At 39.6% G+C, this 18,980-nt stretch overlaps 1 protein-coding gene across 1 annotated transcript; it reads right to left on the bottom strand.

The window, feature by feature from the left end:
• Window positions 1-17,851: 17,851 nt before the first annotated feature.
• On the bottom strand, window positions 17,852-18,562 carry LOC147474319 (uncharacterized). Its single transcript, XM_086583457.1, has one exon. It carries the CDS (start codon window positions 18,560-18,562, stop codon window positions 17,852-17,854), a length of 711 nt encoding a protein of 236 aa, XP_086439583.1.
• Between the last annotated feature and the right edge of the window lie 418 nt (window positions 18,563-18,980).

Raw genomic sequence — 18,980 nt, forward strand, 5'->3', positions numbered from 1 at the left:
CATTTCCTTCCTTCTTAAACCATCTCCTAATCCCCACAACACCTAATAAAGACCTCTAGCTCAATTAGGAATAGGTTAGTGTGATAGTAAGTGGCAGATGTGTTTGATCGACTCTGGCTTCCTTCTGTGTCATTGAGTTTGTAAGGTAAAGTGTGCCCACTACACACTGGAGTAGTGAAACTTGAGCGGAAAAATCAGAGTGGTTTTTGTCTTGACATTTATGTGAGAACCTACTTAAAGACGTTATTCCGAGTTTTTAGAAATGGACCTGCTAGGCATTTCATAGTATTACTCATTGTATATATGTTTATTCATAGATGATTTCTTATTATACATATATTAGCTTAGGTTTCGACTTAATTATTCCGTATTCATTGCTAGTGAGATGTATAGATAATTTGGAGCATGAATAAGGAAACAATAGTTTTATTTTTTAGTCGTTGTATTATAGATGAAGTTTGTGAGTACCTTCACTAGAAAACTCTCACGGGGCTATAACTCGTTTACTAGAGAATTCCTAGTGGTTTAAGGCCTTGTTGCATATGGTCAATGCAATCGCACTCAGCAAAACGAGAGTAGTTAGAACTCCATTTTTAGTCACTTATTCTAATTTCTCATATTTCCTTGAGGAAAAGCAAAATGCTGTTTGGGGGTGGTTTGATAAGAGCCCAAAACTATATTTTTAACCCCTTAACAATCATACTTTTAGGCCAATCATGCGAGTAATAAAGAAGAGTTAATGCTGATTACGTGCTTTTATGTATTTCAGGCATTGAAGTCAATTATGTGCAGAAATGTGTCACTTTGGCAAGATAAAGGATCAAGGGTTGGTTGCTAAGAAGTTCTGTGATTAAAGGCCAAGATTTAAAAAGACAAAGCCTTTGTAAAGCCCAGTCAAAAGCTGAAAAGTCAATGCGGGCAGAAACAGTGAACAAGCCAGTAGAGCTTCCGAAGACCATATCTTTGGAGTCATGCCTCAGAATTAGGCCTACCTTATGTCAAAATAACTGGCTCAGAAAGAGCTTTCCAATAGTCCAAGCCTTGACCCAATCAGAGAAGCAGAAGTGGACGAAACATCTATTGAAGTCAAAGTCAGCTGAAATAGGCCCTGTGGACTGAAGAAATTGGGCTTTGGGCTCGATTTTCCGACCCAAAACATGGCTCCTCAACCCATGAACCAAAATGTGGATCTGGTCTTCTCCATTTACACACACAAGACTTAGCTCTTAAGCATTATATAGATTAGGTAGCAAGTAGCCATTAAAGCTTAGTTCTAGATTTAGTTTTTAATTAATTAATTAGTTGTTATTCTTGTTTTAATTTCAGTATTGAATGATTGGTATTTAGTTGTTAGATCTTAGTTCTTGACAATCTAGTTTCGTTTCCATTAATTATTTGCTTCAATTCTTAGATTTACTTATTTGTCATTATTAGTTTAAATCAATTATTGCATTAGTAGTTTCCATTTGAGTTCAAATAAGCAAAGTTTCAATCTTTTTATCATGACTTGTTTAATTGCATATGGAAATGATAGCATGATGCTTCTAGGCTAAACCTCCATTAGAGGGGGTTGAAGAAACCTTGATGAAGCTTGATTTGTGTTAGCGTAGAGTAGTCATAATTTCCATTCCATTCTAGAAACGATTAGTTCACCATGAGAATGGGTTTGATCGTTCACATGCTAGATTTTAGTTGGTAGAGATTACCATGAACAACTAGGGATTAGGAATAACCAATTGTTCTGCGAAAGTAGTTAACGTCGGATTACAATGATTCGTTGTTAGTAAATTAAGTCGAGTTAAGGTGGAATCAATCCCCCCTAATTCCTTATCATAGATTCAACCCGTAGCATTTCGTAGTTGAATCCCATTATCTTGTTAGTATAAATTGCATCGTAATTTAATTCGTAAAACTCTCATTGACTTTAGTAGGATTAGTAAAACTAGAAAACAACGAATGCTAAAGAACTAGGAGTGGAACGAATCTTCTATTCCAACTCTATTTTAATAGTATCGAGAGTAGAAATTTTTGATACGCACGAGCACAAAGTTCAGTTTTAGTTTTACTTGCGTTTAGAGTTTCATAGCTTTATTCATTAGTAAAACTATCAATTTTACTTTTATCATTTATCTCCCTAACGGTTTGGTAGAACAAGATGTCACACGAGCTGCCTGGATCTATCAAGATGCATTTGACTATCCAGTCACAGATTTTAATGTGGACAACCAGAGCGTCATTATGTGGGAGGCATACCTTGTTGAGGTCGGCCTCAGTGAAGGTTATGTCTCCTGAGCTACAGCTATTTCTACATGGCATGGGGTTGCTTGTGAGGAGAACTGGTAAACCTCTTGGAGAGCGCCAACTCATCTCATTTTCTCTCTGGATGATGTGATAGAATCGTCCTAGAAGGTGATCATGTTGATGGTTCGATTGTTGTCTCTGTCTGAAGAATGCTGGAAACGTTCATGTCGGGATCGCTTCATAAAGTGGCCTCTAGCTTGAGAATGACCTCAATGGTTGTTATCGTGAGGCGGGCTTCTACTCCTTTCTCTTCTCTGCGATCAATCAACTTGTGGCAGAGGTCGTCATCTGCAATATTAGTGTAGTGCTTGATATGCCCTATTTCAACGAGGTCTTGGAGATAATGCTTCAGCCCCCAGCACTCGTTGGTCTCGTGACACTTTGCTTTATGGAAAGCATAGTACGGTTTACCTGGGGTGTCGTTTGGTCAATTCACCTCAGGTTTGAAATAGGATGCTTTCTTGATCTTTTCATGTATGTAACTGGGAGATCGGGTGAGCACAGCGACCTCTCGCTTGGTGTGCATTCGGGTGCCAGACTTTTGTCATTGTTGTCTGGATCTTTTATTGGAGGAGGGGGTGGTGTTTGAGATCGACGTGACCTCTTATTTTTCGCTTTCACACTCTAGCCCTTCTTGCATCTTGATGTACTTGTCCACGTGGGTGTACAAATATTCCAGTTTTTCAGGATGCTCTTTCATTAGCGACCTAGATAACCAAGTTTGTTTCTGGATAGCGTTGGTGAAGGCGAAGGTGGTGAACGACTCCTTGAGCCGCTTTCCATGGATAATAACTCTGTCTTGAATTATCCTAAGAAGGAATGGATTAACTCGTCATTCTTCTGAGACAGCTGGAAGAGTGAATCGAGGTCGGCCATTTTGCAGTAGTTGTGAACGTACGGGCCAGTGAGTTTTTCGAAGCTTTCTATCAAATTTGGTTCTAGTGTATAGAACCAATCCAATGTGCCATCTTTCAGAGTGACAGGGAATAGGCGGCATTACAGATGGTCCCACTCCTGAGCACTATAGAGTGCGAGACTTTGGATGTAGCGAGCTACATGTTGACCGGGACACGTGCTGCCGTCGTACATCGCAAACTTTCACTAGATGAAGTCTTTAGGAGAGGGTTTACTGAGTACCTCAGCTATGAACGAGAAGCCCGATAAGTCTTCAGCATCTTTTGGATGATATGAGTGGTGTTGCACTTAACAGTACTTTGATCAATTCACTAGGAGAGTTTGTTGATTTGCTGGTTCACTTCGTAGATGTCGTCCTCAGCAGTGATACTATTTGGGCTCTGGGCTGTGACCTGGTTTTTCAGCTTTAGGTTCTCCTGTCGCAGGAGATTGATACTGTTGTTCATTGATCCCAGCTGACTGACCAAGTTCTTTACTTGCTCCTGTAGGCTTTCCATGCTTCGTGGGCTTGAGGTGTTTATATTTGAAGATTTGTTGTTTTCTCAAGAAATCGAGCCACAGACGACGCCAATGTAAAGGCTCAATTTGGTATATGCTTTACAAGTCTACATTGGATGGGAATGTGTATTGGATGTGTGTTTGACTTAGTTCGTGATAGATGCGAACTCCCTACGTATCAAGTTCTTGGGTGCAACTTGAATCAAGTCAGATGTAGTTCCTCTTCTCTTTATATAGGCAAGTTGCTCGCGCTTCCTCCTCTCCCATGTCAGGTCAGGTTCAGGTCTTCAAGTACCTCATGCACCATGATGGCGAGTAATGGCAGTTTAATGGGATGCGCCACTAAAGCTACGATCATGAATGTAACAGCTCAAACATATGTTACAAGCCGTTATGGAATGCACTTGAGTGGACTGAGCTTTCTAGAGGTCGCTTCTCTTCTGGAAGGGATCGTTCACCCAAATCGAGTCACTTTGAAGCGAGCTCGTAGGATGGATGCCTTAAGGTCGATTGGTGGTGGCATTGCGTTGGATGCGAGTCTAATGTGGGCGACCTGTTCGGACAGGTCGTCTTCCTCTGATGCGATCTTGTGAGTTGGTGTTCCTGTGCTGGACACGTGTATAATATCCATTGGTTTGTGGATATTGTTCCCCACAATGACATCAAAGCAATTTTGACACTGTTGAACCAATCCATTGGTATTATAAATTGATAACGAATCAGGCATCAAGCGGATATGGATGGAAAAGGGATGGCAATATCGATCCATTTCTTTTTCTTTCTTTTTTTTCGGTAGGGGGGTGGGGTGGGTGGGGGGGGGGGAGAGAGATTAAAAACCTCTTCATTTATATATAGGTGTTGTTTAGAAGTTCGAACTGATGGAACTATGTGTTAAATAATGAAACAGGGCACAAAGACTTGCTCTCTATATGGTCCACACTTCAGCATCCACCTTGCCGGAAGGCAATTGTCACCAGTGTAATGGAGATGTAATCAGCTCTAGAAAATGTCGGGAGGCTATCCCCGGACAACCCCAGTGAGTTATGCCTGCAACCTCCTCCTGAACTTGAGCTACAAGATTGGGGGGGGATTAAAAACCTCTTCATTAAGGAACTAGGTGTTAAATAATGAAACAGGGCACAGAGACTTGCTCTCTATATGGTTCACACTTCATAATCCACCTTGCCGGAAGGCAATTGTCACTGATATAATGGGATGTAATCAGCTCTAGAAAATGTTCCCCGGACAACGCCAGTGAGTTATACCTGCAACCTCCTCCTGAACTTTTTTTTTTTTCGATGCAAAGCTACTTATCTTATATATTATCACCTACAGATAAACTAGAACACAAGAAATGTCAACCATACACTTCGGAAGATCAGAATTTCCCAGCTGATGGTTAGCCCATCTAGCTAGTACGTCTGCATCCCCATTTGAAATCCTTCTGATCCAATTGAAACTACATGAACTAAAAACCAAGACAATAGCGTTTATAGAGGTCTTTAGTGATTCCAAAGACCATTTGCATTCTGATCCTTGAAGCACTGATAAGAGCCCAAAACTGTAGTTTTAACCCTGTAACAGACATACTTTTAGACCAATTATGTGAGTAATAATTAAGAGTTAACACTGATTACGTGTTTTTATGCATTTCAGGCTTCAAAGTCCATTATGTGCAGAAATGTGCCACTTTAGCGAGATAAAGAAGCAGAGGTCGGTTACTAAGGAGTTCCGTGATTAAAGGCCAAGTTTCAAGAAGACAAAGCCTTTCTAAAAGCCCGGTCAAAAGCCGAAAAGTCGACGCAGGCAGAAACAGCACACAAAGTCAGCAGAACTTCCAAAGGCCGTATCTTTGGACTCAGACCTCGGAATGGGGCCTACCTTATGTCAAAACGACCGGCTCGGAAAGATCTTTCCAATGGTCTAAGCCTTGATCCAATCGGAGGAGCAGAAGTGGACGAAAAGTCTGTGGAAGCCAACTGCAGCTGAAGAGGCCTTTTTGGACTGAAAGAATTGGGTTTTGAGCCTGATTCTCTAGCCCAAAACATGGCTCCAAGCCCATGCACGATTTTTGGATCTGAATGTATAAAAAAAGCTTAGCTCTTTGTTAATGGTAGATAGTTAATGGTAGGTAGCTTTAGAATAGAAAGTAGCCATTAAAATAGCTTCTAGATCTAGTTTTATTTAATTGTTTTTTATTAAGTATAGTTTCAAATCCAATTATTGTATTAGATTAAATCTTTGAATCATGTTCTTCATTTTTGATTAGATCAATAAAGTAGTATTTTAATCAACTTCGATTTTTGTCATTTCCATTTCTAGATCTAATTTCAATTCCTGTCCTTAGTTCATTTTAGTCATTAATTTAGATTTCATTATTGTTTAATTAAGTAAATTTCAATTCTTTATATCATGTTTAGTTTAAATTTAATCGGAAATGATTGCGTAATGATTCTCGGCTAAACCTCCATTAGAGGGGGTTGAGAAGCCTTGATGAAAGCTTGATTCCGATTATCGTAGATTCGTCGTAATTTCCTTTCCACTCTAGAAACGTTTAGTTCACCATGAGAATGGGTTTAATCGTTCACATGCTAGTTATTAATTGGTAGAAATGCCATGTGTAATTAGGGATTAGGAAGAACCAATTGTTCTGCGAAGCAATTCAATTCGGATTATGACGATTTGTCGTTAATAGGATTAAGTCGAGTTAAGGTGGAATCAATCCCCTCTAACTCCTTAACATCGAATCAACGTAGCATTCCCTTAGTTATTACGATAACCGACTAGTTGCATTTTGTAGGTAGTTGCATCGTAGTCTAGTTGCCTTTTAAGTAAATCTCTCATAGACTTTAAGAAGATACTCATACTTAGAAAACACAACATCTTGGAAGGACTAGGAGTGGAGCGAATCACTTTACTCCACTATATCTCATAGGATTGAGAGTAGAATCTTTGATAAATATAGGCACATAAGATAGTTTTAGTTTTACTTACGTTTTGAGTTTTTTTTAGTTCATTTCAGTAGGTACTTTTTTTATCATCATATGTTTTATCAAAAATACCGCCATCTTAGTTTCACTTTTCGTATTGTTTTCGTAATGTTAGTAATCGTTCTTAAAGTCCCATTTCACCCACCCACCGTGTTTGACTCATCTTGTGGTTGTCCATTTTAGAGTTGAAAAATTCGGGTAAAAACTACCTGGAAGGCTACAAGCACCCTCCTGAGCGACCCGCCCTAACTCATGGACATAGAGCGACCGCCCCCATGTGGAGAGCGACCGCTAAAAAATACGTAATTTGAAAATTACTTTCGGGCCATCGGCCTTCTATCGCGGCGACCGCTACTCGTGTTAAATTTTTCGATTTCGGACGAGTTTTGAATCGAACCTTGCTCTTTCATATTTTTCGGTGTTCTAATCGCTATATATACTTGAACAAGCGTAAACAAAGCGCTATTCATAAGCGAAGCAAGGACTTAATCAGGTATTCCTTTCTTCCAAACCTCGATCTCCTGTTAGAGGTTTATACTAGTATATCAGAATTGTTTGTATTGTTGACGTGTTTAGCTAAGTTGGTCTTAGCCTTGTATGAGGTTAAGGTCTGGCCGAACAAAAACACCGAACGTAAATACACAACAACATCAACAATCAAATCTATCTAGTATACCACCCACTACACCTCTAGCTACTAATTCACACACACCACCTGATATAATGGATGAAGAAAGAGAGACCCCTCTCTCTAACTTCTACAAAGCCTTGAGCGATAGCCCTAAATCTTGCATCGTTCTAGCAGACCCAGCGGGGGATTTTCGAATTCCCCCAAATATTTTTAATTTGTTACCCGTTTTTCATGGATTAGACCATGAAAAACCTTATCAGCACATGCGTAGGATTGAACAAGTCCTAACAACATTCCACCATCCTACGGTTGGTACTGAACAAATTAAATTAAGGGTATTCCCTTTCACCTTAGTCGATAAGGCGGCGTCTTGGTTAAGCTGCCCAAACGCCTAATTTCGTGGACTCATGGGCTAAACTTGTTCAAATTTGTTTATGGAACATTTTACCCACCCCTAAAGACGGATGAGATGCTTTCCAAGATTCATTTCTTTCGACAAAATCCTCATGAATCATTTTTGAGGCTTGGAATCGCTTTCACCGATCTCCTTATAGAGTGTCCACATCATAACTTACCAAAAGACACGTTAGTTCGTGCCTTTTTCAAAGGACTTCTACACCACCATAAAGAAGTCCTTGACATAATGAATGGGGGTAGTTTCCTAAGTAAAGGAGCCTCAGAGGCTTATAAATTTTAGAGGATCAAACTAAGCGAAATAACAACTGGGGGGGTAGTGACGATATCCACCGCTCCGCTAGTTCTTCTAATACAGTTAAAGCTACCAGTATGTTTGAGGTTAAATCAGATCCTGAGCTTAAAACTCTAATTGAATCCCTCACAAAAAAGGTAGAGGCCATTTCTCGTACAACAAAAGCCAATCCCAGTCATGAATGTAAATTCAAATCCATGTAGTTTCATTTGGAGCCCCGAGCATCCCGACACACCGGCCCTATTGCCTATGAACAAGCTTGTTCCATTAATAGTGAACCTAACGCCCCGGAGACAAAATCCCAACTTCGGTTGGAGAAATAACCAAAATGTCACACCTCAAGGTACAATAATCAATATGTTAGGGCCTACGACGGCTTTTAACCAAGCCCCACTACGGCAAGGGCGAGGTCAGGGAAATTATAATAATTATAACAACCAAGTGCAACCTCGACAAGGTCAAGCATAAGGTCAAAGTAGTTATAATAATTATAATGCTAATAGAGGTATCGTTAGGTAAATAATAACTATCAAAATACACCCATAAATAATTCACGTGAATTAGTTCATCCACACCACCCGTGACTACTACACCCACAATAACCGGATCGTCTTGACACCTTCATACAAGTGAGCCAAAAACTTTTCCAAACCATGGCCCAATCTAACGGCGGCTTCTACAATCCGTTAATAATTTAACCAAACGGTTGGCTCAAGATAAAGCCCAACCCAAAGGTGTGTTTCCAGGTAACGAAATACCTAATACTAAAACAACAAATACAGCCTTTGAGGTAACCGATAATACTAGTAATGAGTTTGAAAATATAGGTGAGCTAAAGGCCATCACCACTCTCCGTTCAGGTAGAGTGGTTGATAACAAAGTAACTATGCCTATAGTTACCCCACCAGTAGCCCCTACACCTGCGATATTACTAGATACCGAAATAGATACTGAAGAGCCTACCACTGTAGAGGTACCAGTTACAACACAACCTAAGAAACAGGAAGCCACGGTTAAACACCCAGGTAATACCATTGCTAAATATAGACAGAAACCACCATTTCCACAAAAATTAGCCATGTTAACTAGGGATACAAATTACGAGGAGATTAGGGATGTTTTCAAGAATCTAACTATAAACCTTCCCTTCCTCGAAGCTATAAAAAAGCTACCACACCATGCTAAGTTTCTTAAGGAGTTGTGTACTACTAGGCGTAAGACCAATATACCAAAAGATGCCTTTTTAACAGAACAATTCCCAACTCTATCTGAACATAATGGAATTGTTAAGTACAAGGACCACTCGGTAGATCCCTCATTGTCTAAATGCACTTTAGGAGATTCTTATACAATGACCGCGTTATTAGACCTGGGGGCTAGTGTTAACTTACTCTCGTTTTATTTGTATAGACAAATAGGTCTAGACGAGATGCAACCCACTAAAATGACGTTGCAATTAGCTGATCGGTCTATTAAGTATCCTAAGGGGGTGGTCGAAAATGTTCTGGTCAAAATTCAGGATTTTTACTATCCGGCTGATTTTGTCATCCTCGACACGAAGTCGATTAACGACTGCGTCCGATCATCTTAGGCGACCCTTTTCGCAACCGCCAATGTGCTCATTAATTGCCGCGATGGTTCAATGTCCATGTCTTTTGGCCATCTTGTTGTTGAAGTCAATGTTTTTAAAACAAAGATACGATTACCGATTCGCCTATGGATGGAGAGGTTAGCATGATCGAGCTTTGCTTTCGAGATTATTTCAACAACACGTTCCCTGATAATCATATGCCCAAATTTCTTTTCTTTGGAAGTTCAGACTCCAACATTTCCATCCCGACACTAGTCGATACATAGATTACGGATGAGGATGAGATAGATGACTTTCTCAAAGATGTAGAGAACTATCATAGTAACGAGGATATGACCAATCTAGATGAGCAATTCGATGAGTTTCTTAGAGCAGGTGATGATTCACCCTATCAAGAACTACCTTGCAGGAAATCCACCTCGATTCCCCTCCTTCCACCCTTTCAAAGGAATCTCGAGTTTGCACTCGATCCTGTTGTTTCTTCTGTGCTTCATAATTTTTTAAATCAACCGAGTGAACAACTACTACCGAAGGACAAACCATTTGACACCTTCATTTTCAGAATTGAGACAGTCCTTACACACACAATGAATGAGTTTTGTGCTAAAACCACATCCTCCTTGTTTACAGACTGTCTTCCTACAACTTATCCATATCCACCATATTCTCCACAACCATTCACTTTTCCACACTTATTTAATAGAACACCCACTCATTCAAAAATGAAAAAGAAGCTGCATGCTAGGTTAAGTAATAGGGTTATCCGACTTCGTTTTCAATTCACTAGGTTGAGACATAGGAAATCGTGGTGCTTGATGGTGTTTGGATATGTTTTCTCTGATATTTATTTATGGAATGATCCACAACTATTTCGGTTGTTGATATATGATAAACTGCATATTCATACATATGTTTAGATAAAGTCTCGAGTATCTGACTATAAACGACTCAACTTTTGTGTTTGGTGCATTTCTGTTCATTTCCATATATTGGTGAGTGCACCATTAAGGTAACCGGGCCCTCCCTATGTGGTTGTAAGTACCGGATCCTAAGTCCACGTTTAACATAATTCACGTTTTCCACTCTTGCATGTTTTCTCAGATTTTTTAGTCATGTTTCTCTATGGGGTGAATTATGTCTTTATTGTTTATTGTTTTTCTTTTTTTTTTTTTTTTTTTTTTTAAAAAAAAAAAAAAAAAAAAATATATATATATATATATATATATATATATATAATATATATATAAAGAATAACATAGTAACCTAGGAAGTCCAGGGAATCGACTTTAAAAGACCATCTGCTAAAAACAAATTTTCTAAGCTTCGTTGTAAAAATTTGTTTGGGGGTGGGTGTTAAATGTTTCGCACTAAATGTTTATGTCCCATTAGAGTTGCTTAGGCCGTTTTATTGTATTACGATTCGGGTTGACATAATCCATGAATTTGGATTTCAATTGTTCGCATAAAGTACTTCATGCACGCAATTCGAGGCATTTTCCACTATCTTGTATGTCATCCATGGTCGGAATAGAGTGTTTTATGGATCATTGGATGGGAAATTCTCTCCTGATCATTTCCATATCTCATTCGCCAAAATCGGACCGGTAACGAAGCGGGAATTTTGATTTGAAGTTTCGCGAAAAATAAAAAAAAATCACAAATTTCGATTTTGGGCTTGGGCCCAACCCGTGCCCACGGACAGCGCGCACGCGCCCTTACCTCCACCAACAGTCGCGTTTCTTCTTCCTCCATTCCGCCATTAACGCCAAGCTTAAAACAAACCAAAACAAAAAATCAAAATAAAAAGAAAACAACAATTAACCCACGCCCAAAATCAATTTCCATCCCAAATCGATTCCAAACACCACCGACCACAACCACCACCGATTTCCATCACCAAAAACCACCGAAATTTACAAATTTAGGTGCTGCCGTGCCACCACTCCACCACCACCACTGTTCTTTCAGTCGGTCAATTTAAACCCCCACTACATTCCAAACTTCCAATGGCTCAACAACGCCGAATTTTACCGGAGCAAGTTTTTACCGCCGACCACTTCGCGCCGTTTTACGGCGACGAGATGATCAGTCGAGACTGGAATAGCTTGTGGTACTCGACTGAAGCCTATTACCACGAGGACTTAGTCCGACGGTTCTATGATACGAGGGAGTTGGAAGGGACGAGGATTTTTGTTGTAGCTTAAGAGGAAGGGAAGGAAAGACGACGGGTTGTTGGTCGAGATTCTAGGCATTCCGCCTAGAATCCATCACGGATGTCACCCTGCGCAGAGTCCCAAAGATAATAAGGTAGAGCCATTGATGCACGAGACAGTCATTGGAGGGGACTACAATGCGAGATCGCATTGTGTTCGACAGGCTTCCCTTAGGACCAACCAACTGGCTACGGCTCAGTGGATTGGTCGGAACATCGAGGGAAGGGAAGGTCGGCGATATCACCCGAGCTGCCTCCACATCTTATGGATACTCCGGGAGTGGAAGTATGAGTTCTGCATCTTAGAGTTTTTGCTGAGCATGATTAGGGGAGTAGGGAGGACTGTTGCCCCTCTCCCTGTGTTGATAACAAAGATCATGCTCAAGTTGAGAGCAGCTCAGGGGACTGATCGGACATACATCACCCCCCCACCATAACCTTCGCATCTATAAGGAGTGTGTCCAACGGGTTTGGAGGTTGGCTGAGGATAGAGAAGAAGAAGAAGAAGAGGATGGTGGAGCTGAGAATGCCGAGGAGGCTGGGGGACATCAGGATGCCTCCGAGGATGAGGAGGACTTGACCTGTTTTGACGCAGATGCCCTCGAGAGGTGATGGTCAGATGCAGAACGCATGGCTGTGATCCACCGAGGCATGCGTTCGCTCAACACTATCTGTGAAGACCTCCGGACTCGACAGGCAACGATGCATCATAACTTCGAGGTCCGTACCCAGAGAGAGGACAAGAGGTGGGAACAGATTAGGGCCGAGCTAGAAGCTCAGCGCCAGTTCCGGGAAGAGATGCTGACACGATACCCACCTCACGGGGACTCTCCTTCTGAGGACACACCATCCAGGCACGAGCGTCATCGCCGAAGGACGAATGGTGCTGGTCCATCAGGAGCTCAAGAGCAGTCTCCGGAGCATGTGCCCTCCGCCACCAGTTCCGGAGTAGCTAGGGATAGTGTAGTTTGATGTTTTATGTTTATTTGTAGTTTCATTACTGTCATTTATATTTTATGTATGGTTAATTCCGTAAGTTGAATTTTGTAGAGAAATGTACTCCGAATGAATTAAATTTTAATATAATGGGTTATTTTCATTATCCGTGGTTGTTTAATATTGACCCCACCTTCCCAACTTGTTTGGGGGTGGTTTTATCAATTCAAGCATTATTTTTATATAACCCTCGTGCTAGAATTTATTGCGGAGTCAAGGTGAAAATATGGTCGTTTAGGCATACCTATGATTGAGTATCATTGTAGGATGAAATCTAGATTAAATAGGTACATTCTATCATAAAATCAACCTAAAAGATACTGGGTTTGAATTAGAATCAAGGAAATGAGTTGTTTCCGTTTTCGGGTTTGGAAATTTTAGGATTTCCGGAAACTGCCGTAATTAGTTTTGGCAACTTTCTGATCCATTTTAGCAACTTTAAACCTATATAAACTTGATACAATCTATCCTCACAACTCACACTACACCTAAACTCCATCACTCACCTTTCACTCCCGCGATTCCCTCGTTTTGGCTCATTTTCCGAAGTTTCAAGAACTCCGAAAGATTTCGCCCCCTCTACGGCTGGCCTTTCAGCGCTCTGTATAATTTTTTCTGAGTTTTTGTTCGAAGGCCGCCGCTTGAAGCTGAAACCACGACCAAACAAACACGGAAATTTCAGTTTCTTTGGCCTTTCGGCCGACTTTCGTGGACCAGAAATTTTCCAGTTTTTCGCGCGTAGTATCAGGATCATTCGCAGCTATTCCAAAGCGTAATTTTGAGATGACATCTCCAACATTGATACCGGAACAGTCTTTCGAAGATTTGTTCCAAAGCACTACTTATGGTGCTTGGTTTCGCGAAGCGATCACTTTCGTTGGCTGGGAGCCGCTTATGGTAAGCCCTGATGCACTTTATTCTCCAACACTAGCATCTTATTTTTACGATAACTGCATTTTCTTTGAAAGACCAGATGGAGAACAAGTGTTCTCCATCAACATTGATAATGAACCAATGGAAATTACCAGGTTCTTGCTAGCATTTGTTCTTGGACTGGCTATGCCCGCTGAAATACAAGACCCATGGTGCTATTGGGTCGATAATATGTATGTCTACACGTATGAGTTTTTGCATGAGTCGTATGGGGCGGGCATTTTTCGTATCGAGGACCAAGGGGACTATAACGTCGCTTTTGGTAGCCTGTCCATGAACATAGGAACTGTTATGTTTTGGATCATGCTAAACATTTTAGGGGAATGGCGTTTTTCTTCTGTGAATGATGCCACTTGCAGCGTTTTCCTTGCTTTAGCCACGGGACGTATGTGCCATGACCTTCCCCGAACCTTGATGTCTAGTTTAGCTCGATCCCATAGCATGAGGCATAAGTACCTTCTTATGCCCGTTCTAGTTTCCCATATTATGCTATGTTTCTTCCCTATTTTTTTGTACACGCTTCACGGATTGGATTACGATGCATTAATCGCATCGACCCACCAATAGTATTATTCGATCTTTCCGTGCAATGACTTGGCAAGGGTGGAGGATACAACCTCATCTGGTTGCACCCTACACCCCGTCAGACCAAGTGGCTCTTAATAGGTTAGTAATAATAGATGATAAATGGCGGGAAGCCTGGCAAATTATCATGGCATGGCAGGACGCGAAGGAACCTCACTTCTTTATAGAAGAAGAGGATGACGAAGATGATGAGTAATGCGAGGGGATAAGGTAAGTTTTCATTCTAGTTAGTGTCTGCTTATGTCCCAAGCAATTTCATTCTTGTTAACCCCATAATGGGTAGAACTCGTATAAAGTTGTGTCAGTTTTTATTTCCTATATTAGTACGTTCTAACCTTGTTTTACAGATGTTCCTGAATTTCACGCGCTTCAATGGTATTTTTCCTACCCTCTTTATTTAAATGCTTTGAGGACAAAGCATGCTTTTTGTTTGGGGGGCATAGAAACTCGTCTAATTAAGGCATCTGTTAGGATATAGATAGATATAATATGCATTTGTTTTCTAGTTAAAATTTCAAAAATTTAAAAATATAAATAAATAAGTTATGTTATACACTTAGGAATATTGGTATTGTTTTCTTTCTCCATGCTCTTAACAATCTAGAAGTCTCACGTAGTTTTTGCATCAGAATAATTGTTAGAAACTTAGGTTAATATATAGGTAATAATCTTTGCATCTATCTATAAATATATTACATGAGTATCGATGATTGTTAGCAGTAAGTTCTGAAATCTAGGCTAGAGTACTTATTCTACAAATCCAGTGAGAATATAGCCTAAAGCCTTATATGAGCGAAACATTTGAGAAATAACACAAGGGAGAAGTAAAATCCGGATAGAGATATCACACGTCCACTTGCTTGATCACTATGCCATATCCTAAGCGAGAATTTAGGCCCTCTTTGGATCGATATAGCTAGAAATTCAAACCTATGAATTATTTTCCGCTAGTCGCCCCTCTGAACCTTTCTTTAGCCTTCCATAAACCACAATTCCTTTACCCTGTTACAAAAACAAAACAAAATAAAAAAATAAATCAACCTACCCAATTTATAATAAGTCTGAGAAAAGAATGAGGAAGAAAGAAGAAGAGAAAAACATGTGTAAACAAAAATTAGTTAGTTGCTTCAGGAAATAAAGAAAAGAAGTTTCCATCCAAAGAAAATAAAAATAAAAATAAAAATAAATAAATAACTCCAAAAAAATAGAATAAAAGGAGTCAAAAGCCAAAGAAAAAAATAAATAAATAAATAAATAAATAAAAATATGGCTAAGGATGGAAACAAAGTATAGAAGCAAAAGAAAATAACAAGGTTTTCTCTAAGTTACATAATATGAAGACTCTATTATCTCAGACTTGTCCTTTTTGAATATCCATTTCCTTCCTTCTTAAACCATCTCCTAATCCCCATAACACCTAATAAAGACCTCTAGCTCAATTAGGAATAGGTTAGTGTGATAGTAAGTGGCAGATGTGTTTGATCGACTCCGACTTTCTTGTGTGTCATTGAGATTGTAAGGTAAAGTGTGCCCACTGCGCACTAGAGTAGCAGAACTTGAGTGGAAAAATCAGAGTGTTGTATCTTGACTATTATTGTGAGAACCTACTTAAGGACGCTTATTCGAAGTTTGAAACGGACCGCTAGACATTTCATAGTATTACTCATTGTATATATGTTTATTGTAGATGATTGATTATTATGCATATATTAGCTTAGGGTTTTTGACTTGGTTATTCTTGTTCATAGCTAGTGAGATGTATAGATAGTTTGGAGCATGAATAAGGAAACAATGTTTTATTTCTTAGTCATTGTAGTATAGATGAAGTTTGTGAGCACCTTCATCGAAAACTCTCACGAGGCTATAACTTCGTCCACTAGGGAATTCCTAGTGGTTTAAAGCGCTTCTTGCATATGGTTAATGCAATCGCACTCAAATAAACGAGAGTAGATAGAACTCCATTTTTGGTCACTTATTCTAATTTCTCATCTTTGCTTGAGGACAAGCAAAATGCTATTTGGGGGTGGTTTGATAAGAGCCCAAAACTGTAGTTTTAACCCTGTAATAGACATACTTTTAGACCAATTATGTGAGTAATAATTAAGAGTTAACACCGACGTGTGTTTTATGCATTTCGGGCTTCAAAGTCCATTATGTGCGTAAATGTGCCACTTTAGCGAGATAAAGAAGCAGATGTCGGTTACTAAGGAGTTCCGTGATTAAAGGCCAAGTTTCAAGAAGACAAAGCCTTTCTAAAAGCCCGGTCAAAAGCCGAAAAGTCGACGCAGGCAGAAACAGCACACAAAGTCAGAAGAACTTCCGAAGGCCGTAACTTTGGACTCAGACCTCGGAATGGGGCCTACCTTATGTCAAAACGACCGGCTCGGAAAGATCTTTCCAATGGTCTAAGCCTTGACCCAATCAGAGGAGCAAAAGTGGACGAAAAGTCTGTAGAAGCCAACTGCAGCTGAATAGGCCTTTTTGGACTGAAAGAATTGGGTTTTGGGCCTGATTCTCTGGCCCAAAACATGGCTCCAAGCCCATGCACGATTTTTGGATCTGAATGTATAAAAATAAAAGTTTAGCTCTTTGTTAATGGTAGATAGTTAATGGTAGGTAGCTTAGAATAGAAAGTAGCCATTAAAATAGCTTCTAGATCTAGTTTTATTTAATTGTTTTTTATTAAGTATAGTTTCAAATCCAATTATTGTATTAGATTAAATCTTTGAATCTTGTTCTTCATTTTTTATTAGATCAATAAAGTAGTATTTTAATCAACTTCGATTTTTGTCATTTCCATTTCTAGATCTAATTTTAATTCCTGTCCTTAGTTCATTTTAGTCATTAATTTAGATTTCATTATTGTTTAATTAAGTAAATTTCAATTCTTTATATCATGTTTAGTTTAAATTTAATCGGAAATGATTGCGTAATGATTCTCAGCTAAACCTCCATTAGAGGGGGTTGAGAAGCCTTGATGAAAGCTTGATTCCGATTATCGTAGATTCGTCGTAATTTCCTTTCCACTCTAGAAACGTTTAGTTCACCATGAGAATGGGTTTAATCGTTCACATGCTAGTTATTAATTGGTAGAAATGCCATGTGTAATTAGGGATTAGGAAGAACCAATTGTTCTACGAAGCAATTCAATTCGGATTATGACGATTTGTCGTTAATAGGATTAAGTCGAGTTAAGGTGGAATCAATCCCCCTCTAACTCCTTAACATCGAATCAACGTAGCATTCCCTTAGTTATTCTGATAACCGACTAGTTGCATTTTGTAGGTAGTTGCATCGTAGTCTAGTTGCCTTTTCGTAAATCTCTCATAGACTTTAAGAAGATACTCATACTTAGAAAACACAGCATGCGGAAGGACTAGGAGTGGAACGAATCACTCTACTCCACTATATCTCATAGGATTGAGAGTAGAATCTTTGATAAATATAGGCACATAAGATAGTTTTAGTTTTACTTACGTTTTGAGTTTTTTTAGTTCATTTCGTAGGTAAGACTTTTATCATCATATGTTTTATCAAGCACCTTCATCACCTCCATATTATCACCCTCCAACACATAGTGATTATATCTAAGCTGCTTTGCCAAAAGTACCGCAACTTCTGTTGCTCCCATCTCTGCTTCCTCAACCTCCTGAGCCCTGAATCTCCTAACTGCTGCTCCAACAATGTCCCCTTCACTATTACTTGTTGTTACTCCAGCTCCAGCCCATCCTGTATTCATGGTAAAAGAGGCATCAAATCTAATCACAATGCTTTCATTTGGGATTTCAGGAAACAATTTATCAATAGTTTCATTCGAAAGATTAATTGAAACTCGAAAGTTAGAGGAAGCTTCTCTATATGCATCATAGGACTTGTCTGCCAATCCTTTGCTCTGTCTAATGATGCAGTCCATATTTGCCTTTCTTTTTTCAAATTTGGCCTCATTCCTGGAACTCCATATGTGTTGGAGCAGGTACATGATGTGAGTCCTAGCCAAGCATAGCTCTATATTCTTGTTATGGCACCAAGACAGGTACAAATCCAACCTCTCCCTCAAGCTTGGGTGCTGGTGTTTGCTATTAATTCTCAATCCCACTTGTGACCTAAACCAGACTGCTCTAGTCCAATCACAAGTGAAGAACAAATGCTCTGCAATTTCCAGTTCTCTATTGCAAAAAGGACATGAGAAGTCCCCCTTCATTTTCTTTTCTACCAACCTATCTCCCATAGGCAGCACATACATATATAGCTTCCAAATGAACATCTGCATATAAGAAGGCAGAGGAGTTGCCCAAAGCTATTTTATAGCTTTGTAGTTTACACTAGAGCTTTGGCCTATCTCAGTTTTCTTTTTATTAAAAAACTCATATGCAGACTTAACTATAAGCCTCCCAAACTTCTCTATAGCCCATACCATTTTGTCAGCAGATTCAGAGGCTGGTCTAACAACTACCTCTTGAATTCTCTGACTTATGAATGGATGGAAAAATTGATTGAGTTTGGTTGGATCCCATCCACTGTCATCTGTCAGAAAGAGATCTAAGACATATAGGTTGGACAGATTATTATCCACCACTCCCAGTTCTTCTAGAGTCACAGGTTCATTCAAACACCTGAGC

This window comes from Coptis chinensis, chromosome 9, assembly GCF_015680905.1.
Source record: "Coptis chinensis isolate HL-2020 chromosome 9, ASM1568090v1, whole genome shotgun sequence".
Lineage (NCBI taxonomy): Eukaryota > Viridiplantae > Streptophyta > Magnoliopsida > Ranunculales > Ranunculaceae > Coptis > Coptis chinensis.

Coding starts and splice junctions, on each gene's coding strand:
- LOC147474319 (XM_086583457.1), bottom strand. CDS start 18,562: ATGAAGGGGGACTTCTCATGTCCTTTTTGCAATAGAGAACTGGAAATT.